The 15363-nt window shown below is 44.3% G+C and overlaps 1 protein-coding gene across 1 annotated transcript in view; it reads right to left on the bottom strand.

Annotated features, from left to right (window-relative positions):
* Window positions 1-15363, bottom strand: part of TEX10 (testis expressed 10) — a 184509-nt gene that overhangs the window by 17625 nt on the left and 151521 nt on the right. The window contains exons 11-12 of the mRNA XM_044295097.1: window positions 5949-6029; window positions 4688-4866 (exon numbers count right to left, since the gene is read on the bottom strand). Of these exons, the coding sequence (XP_044151032.1) occupies window positions 4688-4866; window positions 5949-6029 (260 nt within the window). The remainder of the gene's footprint in view (window positions 1-4687; window positions 4867-5948; window positions 6030-15363) is intronic.

Here is a 15363-nt window from a genome sequence, read left to right as displayed (position 1 = left end):
CTTTCACACTAGCGTTCGGGTTTCCGTTCGTGAGCTCCGTTTGAAGGAGCTCACGAGCGGACCCGAACGCAGCCGTCCAGCCCTGATGCAGTCTGAATGGAGGCGGATCCGCTCAGACTGCATCAGTCTGGCGGCGTTCAGCCTCCGCTCCGCTCGCCTCCGCACGGACAGGCGGACAGCTGAATGCTGCTTGCAGCGTTCGGGTGTCCGCCTGGCCGTTCGGAGGCGTGCGGATCCGTCCAGACTTTCAATGTAAGTCAATGGGGACGGATCCGTTTGAAGATGCCACAATGTGGCTCAATCTTCAAGCGGATCCGTCCCCCATTGACTTTACATTGAAAGTCTGGACGGATCCGTCCCAGGCTATTTTCACACTTAGCTTTTTTTTGCTAATATAATGCAGACGGATCCGTTCTGAACGGAGCCTCCGTCTGCATTATTATGAGCGGATCCGTTCAGAACGGATCCGCCCGAACGCTAGTGTGAAAGTAGCCTAACATTTAATTATTTGTGTGTTATTAGTTAAAGCAGACTGTGATTGTCTATTGTTGTGACTTAGGCTACTTTCACACTAGCGTTCGGGCGGATCCGTTCTGAACGGATCCGCTCATAATAATGCAGACTGAGGCTCCGTTCAGAACGGATCCGTCTGCATTATTTTTAGCATAGAACAGCTAAGTGTGAAAATAGCCTAGTACGGATCCGTCCAGACTTTCAATGTAAAGTCAATGGGGGACGGATCCGCTTGAAGATTGAGCCACATTGTGGCATCTTCAAACGGATCCGTCCCCATTGACTTACATTGAAAGTCTGGACGGATCCGCACGGCCAGGCGGACACCCGAACGCTGCAAGCAGCGTTCAGCTGTCCGCCTGTCCGTGCGGAGGCGAGCGGAGCGGAGGCTGAACGCCGCCAGACTGATGCAGTCTGAGCGGATCCGCCTCCATTCAGACTGCATCAGGGCTGGACGGCTGCGTTCGGGTCCGCTCGTGAGCTCCTTCAAACGGAGCTCACGAGCGGACCAGCGAACGCTAGTGTGAAAGCAGCCTTAGATGAAGATCAGATCACATTTTATGACCAATTTGTGCAGAAATCCATATCATTCCAAAGGGTTCACATACTTTTTCTTGCAACTGTATGTGTGTGTTATATATACAGTTGCAAGAAAAAGTATGAACTCTTTGGAATGATATGGATTTCTGCACAAATTGGTCATAAAATGTGATCATAGTTTTTAAAGGGATTCTCTGCTTTAGATAATTTCTACAATTTAGGTGTTTCCCGGGCTCCTCAGGATAGCTCATCAATATCAGATCAACAGGGGACAGACAACTGGCATCCCCACGATCAGCTGTATGAGGAGACTATGTGCACAGTGTACACCTGCCGTCTCCCTTCTCTCAACTATTCACTGCTGCTGTTTATGGCAAAGCAGAGGTGAACAGGAAGAGAGAAGGAAGATGGCACATGCGCACCGTCTCCTCATATAGCTGATCCTGAGGATAATCCCTTTAATAAAGTTAACACATGTGCCAGTGATGGGATCCACAGAGATGAGAATCCCCCCGTATTAACATGGAATTCGCTGCAGGGTATAGGAAAATGAACCCGAAAACACTTTAAAATAATGTGCTAGTAGAAAAGAAGGACCCTATCTTTTTAAACTACCCAGAGCTATGGTTACATGTTGAGGAATGATAATATGAAGATTATGTAAACGTCATCTTTTACATGTCTTGTTCATGCTAGTGTTTTGAGCCTTCATAGTGTCAATTGCATGCAGTGCTAATCAAGGTTTCAAAATGACAAAAACCCAAAAGGACCTCTTTAAACGTATAGTAGTTCCCAGATGCATGTAATACGTATAGTTGCTCTGAGAAATATTTTACAGTATTGGTTGAAGCCATTCTTTCTTACAATTTATTTGTTGAAAGAACTACAGAAAATGGAGAAGATTAATATACAGTACAACGCCATAAAGAAACACTCGGGGGATTCTCTGAGAAATGGAAACCATTCTAAAAAAAAGAAAATGGTTCAAGACAGATATTCAGCAGCTAATATGGTATGCAACACAGGGCTTGAGAGGAACTTTGGGGGAATGTTGATTTTTAAAGACTAGGCCACCGAATGCCCATTGTGCAATGTCAGCAATATGGTTAGCTTACAGATACCTTACGTAACATCTATTGAACAATGTCTGTAGATGTGTTTGCTCTTCTAATGATGATATTTAATGCTATCTTTCCTATATTGGATATTTTTTGTGTTGGCTTGACAAAATTCTAATAAAATACTTTAGCAAAAAAAAAAAAAAAAAAAAAAACAAACAAAAAAACACAAGGTGGTTATCCCACAAATATGCCATCATGTTAACTATACAAATTAGGGCTGAAACGATTACTTGATTGAATTGAGTAATTCGACACAAAAAATCCTCAATGCAAATTGTTTGCATCAAGGATTCGTTTGTGTCATGAGACCACTAAGTGGGAGTGAAGCGCTTGCTATTACTTACCTGCCGGCTCGCACCGCACTATACTTTTTCCTGACACATCATCAGGTCATAGTGCACGTAAGCGTGCACTATGACCTGACACTGTGTGACGTCAGGACGACAGTGCACAGCGTGGAGAAGAAGATGGAAGAGTTGTGGAGCGGCGCCTCTAAAAGAAAGGCAAGTACTGGCGCTGGGGACATGGCTGGGAGGGGGAGATGGCGGCACTGGGGGACATTATTTTAATTTGTTTTTTGTTATTAGAATATTCGATAGATTACTCAATTACAAAAATAGTCGATAGCTGCAGTTCTAATACAAATGTAAAAAACACTGCTCCCTAGTGCAATTTTTACAGTTTTTTGCATTTTTTACGCCAATCTGTGTGCCAGAGAAAATGTGAAGTGTATTACAAAAAACTAACACTATTTTTATTGCAATTGAAACTTCCAGTTGACTGCATAGTATACTTTTCTTGGGATAAATCCGTTTAATCTAGTTGGTAACATATCCGCTACAGTGAAAGGTTTTCAGTTATTGCAAAGATTTAAAAAGGATTTCAATCCAAAATGAAAATAAATTATGCTAGGCCACATTTACATATGCGCTGTGAACTCTGACAGTCTGTTCCGGCAGAGGAACAGACTGCCGGAGTTCACTGTATACGTGCAATTCAATGCAATGGGATCCAAAAGCCGTAATATAGTCTGTTCCTCCACCAGGACAGAGTGCTGGAGTTCACAGCACATATGTTTAACTGTAGCTTCGATTTAAAGGGGTTATCCAATCCTAAAAAAAAGCCCCTACCATATGCCGGGTTCCCCGCACTGAATATATTTACCCGGGTCCCCGCACCACCACTGCTGCTTCTCCCCGTGTACGGATGAAAACATTCGGTGTTGGGGGTAGGGTTTGGCTTTCTGAGGAGGCATTGTGGTTGATGCTAGGGAGGCTGGCCCCCGTCACTGCCTTCCATTGGCTAAACATCGCCTCCCCTGCCTCGACACTGATTTTTTTATTCGTGCACAGGGAGAAGGAGCAGTGGCAGTGTGGGGACCAGGAGCGGCGCAGGAAGCGGGGACCCGGGTAAGTATATTCAGCGTGGGAGGCTCAGCATATGAGTTTTTTTTTTTATAGGATTGGATAACCCCTTTAAGGAGTATTCTTAGCAAAGCTCTAACCATTACTAAGGAGAGTTTGAAGATGCCAGTGTGTAAAATGTCAGATAGGCAGGGTGATGGTTAGGGCACATGTAAAGTGTAGTCAAGGGCTGGGTAGTGACAAGCGGTAGGCTGGAAGGCTTTGTAAGTTGGGTGACTTCAGCGCTCAGTAAAACTGTAGACTGAAGGCAAACTCTCCTTAGCAACACTGTTACAGGTTTACTAAGGCTTCTTTGACACTGGCATTAGGATTGTCTAATGGGCAGTTCCGGCAGGGGAACAGCCTGCAGGATCCGTGCTACCGTTTGCACATGTGTGCTGCCAGAAGTCCGTCCTATTCACTATAATGGGGACAGGCCAGAGATGTGGGCAAAGCATGCTGTGTTTTTTGTCCGGCTGAATCTCCGGCCTGTCCCCATTATAGCGAATGTGTGCAAACATTAGCAGAGATACGGTAGGCTGTTTCCCTGCTGGAACAGCCTCCCAGATAATCCTAACGCTAGTCTGAAAGAAGCTTAAGACTATTTACATCCTGTTTTCTAAAATAAAGAAACCTCTTTCCCCAACATCCCTGTTGCTACACAATATTACAAATAAACTGAAACAGGCACACTTTAAAGGGATTCTGTCAGCTAGTCTGAGCCTATAAAGCTGAGGACATGTGCTGCTAGATCGCCACTTGCATGTCCACAATATACATTTTCCATAAGCTCTGAGTGCTTTTACTCAAAAAACAAAAACGAGATTCGGAGGATGCTCCTCCTTGCTTTTACTCAAAAAAGCAAGGAGGAGATTCGGAGGATGTGGGCGGTGGTGGGCTCCTGAAACATTGGTAACAGCTCCTTGGGCTCCTTACTAACCTCATTTGCATATATACACATTTTTTATTGAATAAAAGCACTCAGAGCTATGGAAAATGTATATAGTGGACGTGCTAGTGGTGATCTAGCAGTGCATGTCCTCATCTCTATAGGCTACAACTAGCTGACAAAATCCCTTTAACGTTCAGATGAAAACATTTTGTCCTTACCTTTTCTTTACATGTTCAACATCCTTCTCAATTGTCAGCAAAAAATTGAAAACACTGTAACAGCAGGAAGCCAAGAAAACGTGAAAACTCTCATTTGGGTTGCAACTTTGGTCAAGAAGACTATTTACAGCATGCAAAACAGATCCAATGGCACTGTCAGGAACTACCGACAAGCTACCCTATAAAAAAATAAAACAATTAAGACAAATATACACATCAATCATTGACATTAGAAATACAAAGAACTATACTGAAAATGTAAAACTACTTATACGTTCCAAAATATTTTAAAATAAGCTAGCAAATCAGTAAATCACAAATTGCCCTCCGAGCCCCTTCAACCCACAAATACAGAAATGAAAGAAGTTCTCCAACTTCAGTTTTTTTTAAATACTCCCCCCACACACAGCCAGCTGGGCCGATGCTGGATTCCGGTCCATGGATCTGCCACCATCTTCACTGTATTCAATTCCCGGTTGTAAACTTCTGGTATAGATGGATGTCAGGTGTACTGCTGCAGCCAGTGAATGGTCACAATAGTAGCGTGTCCCCAAGCAGCATTAAATAGACAGTGCTGTGCTTGGTGAGCAGAGAGACCACAGTGCTATTGCCAATGGCCTTCTCAAACAACTGATCGGCGGGGGCCAGGTTGTCAGACCCCCACCGATCAGATACTGATGAAAGTTCAGTTATGCTTACAATGCCATGTATAATACTATTTAGCTTAGTAAATCTCATGGCAAAGGATTAAAAATTACCTGGCTATAGCCATTTGTAACTGCAGTGTCAGTAAACATTACACACAAAGCATTGATCTAAGACTTATTTTTATTTCACAGTTTTTACATTAACATACAAAATAAAATATTACCTGCAGCATGTACATTATAAGATTCCTAAAAGCTATGGACATTTTTTTATTATTGCATTTTAGGCCTTTTTTTTTTTTGTAAATGGGTATTTATTAAACATTTTCAGCAGTTTTGGAGATACAAGGGTTAAAAATCAGTCTGTTTGCAGACTCTCTGTTCTGAGTCCTAAGTGTTTATGATGTGAGAAGATCAGAACATTTATAATTAAGACCAATGGAAAGAATGATTTTTAGCCCAAAATTAGTAAAAAGCAATTATAAAAAATTGTCTAAAGGTGTCCATAAAAGTGAAGTAATCCCATGCCATGAATGTGAAGTGTGGATGAACCAATTAAGAGTCAATCATAATATAAAAAAATATCATACATAAATTAGATATAAAGAGCTTACCAAATATTTAGTTACTGCATTCTGCAATATATCAAAACACTGGCTTCTTGGTCTCACCGAAGATAAACTATTGCAAACTACCTGTTAAAAAAACAAAATGTTATGTCAAATACAAATGAACAATCAGCAGTTACCACAACTCGTGAAGTGGTAAGTGTTGGCAGGACAGAATGTACAGGAATTGGTTTACTCCAAACATTTACATGTTACAAGTCAGTAGATATCGTTTGCACTGTGACTACCTCTATTCACTAAAATGAAAGGGGCACCTGGTTTGGTTTTTTGGCTCGGTTCAGATCATGCTTTGGGAAGACATTTAGCTTATTTGCTGGGAGTGCCATCTCAAAAGAATGCTCACAAATGCCTGGGCAGGCAATTATTGGCTAAAATTGCTGGGTGTATATTTTCAGACATTTCCTATGTGTTAAGCTAGGACCAGGAAATAGAGAGCAGCATCAAAAAGGCAGTGGCGGGGAATCGGCAACGGTGTATATATTTTTTTTATTAACCAATTCTGGCCCTGTGCAAAACAAAATTTCACCCTATAAAAAACCCTTTAACCAGTAGGATACCAGCTCCGTAACTGCACAGTGCTGGTATCCTACTGTGACGGGGACTTGATGGCAGAGATGGCATCCCGATGCCTTCCATAGGCATTGTGGCTGCCTTCCCTGTAAGCCTACAAGATCCAGCCCCGAGTAATACAGTTACAGCCAATGCATTGCAATACAGATGTACTGCAATTAGGGATGAGCGAATAGACTTCGGATGAAATGTCTGAAGTCAATTCGCATAAAAGTACATTAGAATACCGTACAGTGTGAGCGCTCCTTACAGTATTAGAATATATTGGCTAAGATGAGCCGAAATTATTACTTCGCAAACTCTTGAGAGACTTCGGGTAATAATTTCAAAAATTCATTTCTACTGTTAAAAAACTTTTATCGAACTCTGGTTTGGTTTCAAGGTACCAATTAGAACCGAAACAGAGTTTGGTAAAAGGTTAACAGTAGAAATTAATTTCTGAAGTTAATACCCGAAGTCTCGCAAGACCTCACAAAGTAATAACTTCGGCTCATCTGAGCCAATATATTCTAATACTGTATGGAGTGCTTGCTCCGTACAGTATTCTAACAGTTTTAGGTGAATTGACTTTGGATGTTTCGTCCGAAGTTGATTCGCTCATCCCGAATTGTAAAGCATTGTAAAGGGGATCAGACTCCCAAAAGTTGAAGTCCCAGAGTGGGAGGAAAAGAATGTACATAAGGGGGAGAAAAAAAAAAAAAAAAAAAAAAAAAAAAAAAATGGGGGAAAAAAACATTAGGAATCGCCGTGTCCGTATCGGCCGGCTCTATAAAAATATCACATGATCCACCCCATCGGAACGCAGTAAAAACTGACTTCTGGTCACCTTACCTCACAAAAAGTGTAATACCAAGCGATGAAAAATACGTATAGAGCCCAAAATGGTACCAGTCATCTTAGGCAAAAATTATCCCCTACCTAAGACAAATCGCCCAAAAAAATAAAAAAAGTTGGCTCAAAAAAAGGCAACACAAAAGCTGGGAATGGATGGGGTACAACTTGTCCCAGCCTGAGGGACAGCAAGGGCTTGGGGAGAAAAGCATTCCCCAGGAGGGGGGAGAAGAGTGGTCGGATCAGACATGATACCGCCACAAAATGGGAGAATCTAGGGATCTAACCTGGAAAAAGGCAATAAACTTAAAGCTGAACGTCCTAGGCCTATTGTCCCCAATAAGGTTTGCGATACCCCTACGGTGGACCCCCCTAAGATGACGCAATTCTTAGCCAAGCTAGGTTGGAACCCCCGCAAGGGACTGGATTCCTCGTTGAAAGCTTGCCAGGCAATTTGTACGGCCGGAAGTGTCAACACTTCTCTGTCAATTGAAAGGCGTAAAGCCATCCTGTTTAAAATAGAGCCCAAACTGGCAAATCTCGCCCTCACTGAGCTGGGCAAGGATGCCCAGGGCCTCTTGTTTGGAGACTCTTATTAAAGACCTAGGTCGCTACGTAGGGGCCTTCACGGCCCTGGACAAGGCAGAGTCTTTCATGAGAAGAGTTTTTCAGGGCCGGCAGTGTCAAGGTCATCCAACCAGGCCCGTACCGGAAGCCGAGGCTCCTTTTCCCAGTCTGGCTTCCAGGAGTCACGCCAGCAGAATCCGTTCTTCCCTTCCCGTGGGAGACCATGGCGTTCGAGGTCTCAGAGGCACTGCCGGATCTAGACGCCCGTATGGCAAGATTACCGCTTCCACATGTTTCTTTCAATCCACCTGTAGGGGCAGACTCCGGCATTTTTTCCCTGCCTGGCAGATCATCACCTCGGACAGTTGGGTCCTTTCCAGGGTCAGGGGTTTTCAGATAGATCTGATAGATTCCCCAGACCGCATGCCGCACCCCCACCCAATAGTTCTGTCCTCGGCAGACCGTGCTTTGGTCCAGGAGGAGCTTACCGCCCTGTGCCGCAAAGGGGCCATAGAGCGGGCTCCCTCCACTTCTCTGGGGTTATTAAGCAACATTTTTCTGGTAGAGGAAAAAAAAGGTCAGGTGCGTCCGGTCATCAACCTCTGCGCTCTGAACGTTCTAGTGCGCTACCGGCACTTCAAAATGGAGGGCATTCGTCTCCTGCGGGACCTGCTTCTCCTGGGAAATTGGATGGTGAAGTTAGACCTCCAAGACACATATCTTACAGTCCCTGTGGCGGATCCTTCCAGAGACCTTCTCAGGTTTCTCTGGAACAAGAAGATCTGGCGTTTTACCTGTCTACCCTTTGGCCTCTCTTCGACCCCTTGGTGTTTCACCAAGCTCATGTGCCCAGTAGTGTCCTGGCTTCGGGGCAGGGGTGTCCGTCTTATCCATCTAGAAGACATCCTTCTCATGTCCCAGAGCCGAGAGATGTTACTTTCCCATCTTCAGTGGACAACAGACCGCCTCTTGCGACTAGGTTTCCTTCTCAACCGGGAGAAGTCCTGCCTGTCCCCGTCCAGGCGCATGGAATTCCTGTGTTTCCTTGTGGATTCGGAGACGGAATCACTCAGCCTTCCCCTGGCAAAAGTGCGTGCGATTCGCAAAGAGTTGCGACGCACTTTACGCCGTCGCCAACTTTCGCTACGCCACCTGGCCCGCATAATTGGCCTCCTTTCCTCATCCATTCAGGCGGTCTTCCCGGCACCCCTCCACTATCGGGCTCTCCAACGCCTGAAGATTGCCCATCTTCGCAGGGGATCCTCCTATGCAGACGTAGTCTCCTTGGATGCAGAGACGCGAGACGAACTGTCTTGGTGGATCCACTACCTGTCGGCCTGGAACGGCAGAGGCATTTCTGGCTCTCGACCGGATTTCACGGTGGACTCCGATGCCAGTCTCCTCGGGTGGGGAGCCCACTGCGACGGGTTATCAACTGGGGGCCTATGGTCGCCGGAGGAGTCCAACCTCCATATCAATGCCCTCTAATTACTGGCCGGATCATTCGCTATCAGGAGTTTTACGAACGATACTGTGAATGCGTGCATACGCCTTCGCATGGACAGTGTGTCCGCTGTGAGGTATGTCAACCACATGGGCGGCACCCGCTCCGCGTTGCTGGCTCGTTTAGCGAAGGACTTTTGGAACTATTGTTTTTCCAAAAACCTGCTTGTCCGGCCAGACTATCTTCCAGGCCTCCACAATATCGAGGCAGATTGGAGCTCCCGCCACTGGTCGGACAGCAGCGATTGGAAGCTCAAGGTAGAGGTCTTCTCTGCCATCTGTTCTTTGGGGCCCGTTGTCAGTCAACCTGTTTGGATCCCGGCTCAACGCCCAACTAACGTGGTTTTAAAGTTGGCGACCGGATCCGGCGGCGGAAGCAGTGGATGTGTTTCTCCAGGATAGGTCCAGCTCGCTTCTCTACGCCTTCCCTCCGTTTGCCCTGATCCCCAGGGTGCTAATTCAAGTCAGGCGCCAATCAGCTGAGTTGGTTCTATTAACCCCGTTCTGGAGGTCTCAGGCATGGTTTCCCCAGCTCCTGGAGTTGCCAGCGATTCCGAATCTGGTGTTGGGTCCCCACGGTCAGTCTCACCCCCTTCTGATGGAGGGCTCCTTGCCCCTCCTGGTGTGGAGGATTTCGGGTTCCCCGGGGATCTCCAGGGACTTCCGATCTCAACTAGACGCTTATTGGCCAATGCCTGGGCCCCCGGCACTAGACGATCATATCGGTCCGCCTGGAAGGCATGGGCTAGCTGGTGCATGGGACGGGACCTGAATCCCTTATCAGCCCCTGTTTCAGAAGTCCTTCGATTCTTGACGTAATTGTTCGAGGAGGGTCGGACTTATCGTACCATTAACATGTACAGATCGGCAATTTCCTCAATGCACCAGGGTTTTCCCACAATGCACACGTGACGCATCAAAAGCAAATCCGGGGCACCCGTGTGAAAGAGGTCTAAGGGTATGGCCACATGTGGCGGGGTGGCTATGCTACCAAATGGTGACGATTTTGTTGCAGTAAGGCCTCAGGCACAAGGCCGTTTTGGTCCGCAGCCGAACCGCAGTTTTGGCGGCTCAGATGCAGACCCATTCACTTCAACGGGGCAGCAAAAGATGCCAACAGCACACTGACCCCCTGCAAAAAATAAATAAATATATAACAGATATTGATAAAATATATGTCCTATTCTTGTCCGCGCTTTACGGACAAGAATAGGCAGTTATATTAAAGGGTGTCTGTGCCGTTATGCAAATTGTGGAACGCGCATGGACACCATCCTTGTTTTGCGGATCTGCGATTTGCAGACTGCAAAACACACAACGGTCGTGTGAATGTAGCTTAATACCTAACATACAGAAATGCTGCAAGTTTGCTGCAGATTTCACTATCTGCTAAACTGAAAATGCTAGTTTTTATGCACACATCTGTTATGGAAAATCCTCAGCATTTACATCTCTTGTGATGGTACCCATAAAGGGGTTATCTCACTTCAGCAAAATAGCGTTTATCAAGTAGAAAAAGTTAATACAAGGCTCTTACTAATGAAAAATTACTATCCATATTCGTTCCTTTGTTGGCTTGATACATTTTTCCATCACATTATACACTGCTCGCTTCCATGGTTACGACCACCCTGCAATCCATCAGCGGTGGTCGTGCTTGTGCACATCAGGAAAAAAAAATGGCCATGCATGTAATTATTGCGGAGACCCTCAAATGCCAGGGCAGTACAAAAACCCCACAAATAACCCCATTTTGGAAAGACACCCCAATACCTTGGGGTGTCGTCTTTCCAAAATGGGGTCACAGCGTGCTTAGAAGTCTGGAATCCAAATGTCTAAAAATGCCCTCCTAAAAAGATACTCATTGGAATTTGGGCTCCTTTTCGCATCTAGGCTGCAAAAAAGTGTCACACATGTGGTATCGCCGTACTCAGGAGAAGTAGGGCAATGTGTTTTGGGGTGTATTTTTACATATACCCATGCTGGGTGAGAGAAATCTCGGTTAGTTCATGTAAAATTTAAATTTTTGTCACAAGTTAGTGGAATATGAGACTTTTTTTCTTCCTTTTTTTTCTTACAATCATTTTCCACTAACTTGTGACAAAAAAATAAAAACTTCCATGAACTCACTATGCCCATCTGCGAAAACCTTAGGGTGTCTACTTTCCGAAATTGGGTCATTTGTGGGGTGTTTCTACTGTCTGGGCATTGTAGAACCTCAGGAAACATGACAGGTGTTCAGAAAGTCAGAGCTGCTTCAAAATGCGGAAATTCACATTTTTGTAGCATAGTTTATAAACGCTATAACTTTTGCGCAAACCAATAAATATACACTTCTTGCATTTTTTATCAAAGACATGTAGAACAATAAATTTCGAGAAAAATTTATATAGAAATGTAGTTTTATTAGTGAGAAGAAAAGGAGGGCAATGTGTTTTGGGGTGTCATTTTACATATACCCATGCTGGGTGAGATAAATATCTCGGTCAAATGCCAACTTTGTATAAAAAATGGGAAAAGTTGTCTTTTGCCGAGATATTTCTCTCACCCAGCATGGGTATATGTAAAATGACACCCCAAAAACACATTGCCCAACTTCTCCTGAGTACGGCGATACCACATGTGACACTTTTTTAGGTATTCCGTGAGGGGCATGGCGAGTTCCTAGAATTTTTATCTTTTGTCAAAAGTTAGTGGAATATGAGACTTTGTAAGAAGAAAAAAAAAAAATAATCCTTTTCCGTTAACTTGTGACCAAAAAAATAAAATAAAATATTTTTAAATGACACTTTTTTGCAGCCTACATGCACAAAGGGGCCCAAATTCCTTTTAGGAGGGCATTTTTAGACAATTGGATTCCAGACTTCTTCTCACGCTTTAGGGCCCCTAAAATGCCAGAGCAGTATAAATACCGCACATCTGACCCGATTTTGGAAAGAAGACACCCGAGATATTCAATGGCATGGCGAGTTCATAAAAGTTTTTTGGGTGGAAATGGATTTTTTTTTTCTCACAAAGTCTCCCTTTCCACTAACTTGGGACAAAAAGTTTAATCTTTAATGGACTTAATATGCCCCTCAGCGAATACCTTGGGGTGTCTTCTTTCCGAAATGGGGTCACATGTGGGGTATTTATACTGCCCTGGCATTTTAGGGGCCCTAAAGCGTGAGAAGAAGTCTGGAATAGAAAGGTCTAAAAAATTTTACGCATTTGGATTCCGTGAGGGGTATGGCGAGTTCATGTGAGATTTTATTTTTTGACACAAGTTAGTGGAATATGAACTTTGTAAAACAACAAAAAAAAAAAAAAAACAATTTCCGCTAACTTGTGCCCAAAAAAATGTCTGAATGGAGCCTTACAGGGGGGTGATCAATGACAGGGGGTGATCAGGGAGTCTATATGGGGTGATCACCCCCTCTGTTAGGCTCCATTCAGACGTCCGTATGTGTTTTGCGGATCCGATCCATGGATGGTTATTAGGGAGTCTATATGGGGTGATCAGGGGTTAATAAGTGACGTGTGTGTGTGTGTGTGTGTGTGTGTGTGTGTAGTGTGGTGCTACTTTACTGAGCTGCCCGTGTCCTCTGGTGGTCGATCCAAGCAAAAGGGACCACCAGAGGACCAGGTATATTAGACGCTGTTATCAAAACAGCGTCTAATATACCTGTTAAGGGTTAAAAAAAGAATCGAATCTACAGCCTGCCAGCGAACGATCGCCGCTGGCAGGCTGTAGATCCACTCTCTTACCTTCCGATCCTGTGTGCGCGCTTTCACAGAAAGTCTCGCGAGATGACGCATAGATGTGTCACTCTGTCTGGGACAGCCGCCTCCGGAATGCGATCCTGCGATAGGCGGTCCGGAGGCGGTTAAAGGTAAAAATTTAAATAACCAAAATATGCCGAAACACCATCCTCTCACTGAGATCGGGGAAGGTATTCAATAGCAGTAAGGCCCCTTTCACACGAGCGAGTATTCCGCACAGATGCAATGCATAATGTGAACGCATTGTGCCCGCACAGAATCCGGACCCATTCATTTCAATGGGTTTGTGTACATGTGCGTTGGTTTTCACTCATCACTTGTGCATTGCGTGAAAATCACAGCATGTTCTATAATTTGCGATTTTTTGCCCCATAGAAGTGAATGGAACACCAGCAAGTGCGGATGTGATGCGCTTTTCATGGATGGTTGCTAAGAGATGTTGTTTGTAAACCTTCAGTTTATTACGCGCATGCAAAACGCATCAAAAAACATTGCACCTGCGCAATAAAAAAATGAACAAATGAAACGAAACGCAGGCAAAACTGAATGACTGAATGCATTCGCAACACATCCGGACCTAATCCGAACATGCTGGTCTGCAGGTGGCAGTACTGCACTAGAATATACAGATTCTTGTATGCTGTAATGGATTTAATACAAAGGACAAGGAGTTAAAAAAAATTATATATATATACAGTCATGTGAAAAAATTAGGACACCCTTTGAAAGCATGTGGTTTTTTGTAACATTTTTAATAAAAGGTTATTTCATCTCCGTTTCAACAATACAGAGAGATTAAAGTAATCCGACTAAACAAAGAAAACTGAAGAAAAGTCTTTTCAAGATCTTCTGTAAATGTCATTCTACAAAAATGCCTATTCTAACTGAGGAAAAAGATAGGACACCCTTGCCCCTAATAGCGAGTGTTACCTCCTTTGGCTGAAATAACTGCAGTGAGACGGTTCTTGTAGCCATCTACCAGTCTTCGACATCGGTCTGAGGAAATTTTACCCCACTCCTCAATGCTGAACTTTTTCAGCTGTGAGATGTTTGAGGGGTTTCTTGCACGTACAGCCCTTTTCAAGTCACCCCACAGCATCTCAATGGGATTCAAATCTGGACTTTGACTTGGCCATTCCAGGACTCTCCATTTCTTCTTTTTCAGCCAATCTTTGGTTGATTTACTAGTATGTTTTGGGTCATTGTCATGTTGCATGGTCCAGTTCCGCTTCAGCTTTAATTTTCTAACTGATGGTCTCACATGTTCTTCAAGCACCTTCTGATACACAGTAGAATTCATCGTGGATTCTATGATGGTGAGCTGACCAGGTCCTGCTGCAGCAAAGCAGCCCCAAACCATGACACTTCCACCTCCATGCTTCACAGTTGGTATGAGGTTCTTTTCTTGGAATGCTGTGTTTGGTTTACGCCAAACATGTCCTCTGCTGTTGTGTCCAAATAATTCAATTTTGGACTCATCTGTCCAAAGAACATTATTCCAGAAGTCCTGGTCTTTGTCAACTTTATCTCTGGCAAATGTCAGTCTGGCCTCGATGTTTCTCTTGGAAAGCAAAGGTTTCCTCCTTGCACACCTCCCATGCAAGTTAAACTTGTACAGTCTCTTTCTGATTGTAGAGGCATGTACTTCTACATCAACAGTAGCCAGAGCCTGCTGTAGTTCTCGAGATGACACTTTAGGGTTTTTGGAAACCTCTTTTAGCATCTTGCGGTCTGCTCTTGGGGTGAACTTGCTGGGGCGACCAGTCCTGGGCATGTTGGCAGTTGTTTTGAAAGCCCTCCACTTGTAGACTATCTTCCGGACAGTGGAATGGCTGATTTCAAAATCTTTTGAGATCTTTTTAAATCCCTTCCCAGACTCCTAGGCTGCTACAATCTTTTTTCTGAAGTCCTCTGACAGCTCTTTTGCTCTCACCATGGTGCTCACTCTCACTTCAACAGTCAGGAGCACACCAAACTAAATGTCTGAGGTTTAAATAGGGCAAGCCTCATTCAACATGCAGAGTAACGATCTACTAATTATGTGCACCTGGTGTGATATACCTGTGTGAGATCTGAGCCAATTTAAGAGGGAATACATGTGAGGGTGTCCTATCTTTTTCCTCAGTTAGAATAGGCATTTTTGTAGAATGACATTTACAGAAGATCT

Source organism: Bufo gargarizans, chromosome 5 (assembly GCF_014858855.1).
Source record: "Bufo gargarizans isolate SCDJY-AF-19 chromosome 5, ASM1485885v1, whole genome shotgun sequence".
Classification (NCBI taxonomy): domain Eukaryota; kingdom Metazoa; phylum Chordata; class Amphibia; order Anura; family Bufonidae; genus Bufo; species Bufo gargarizans.
The sequence above is the reverse complement of the archived record's forward strand: the minus strand, read 5'-3'. Positions and strand labels throughout refer to the sequence as shown.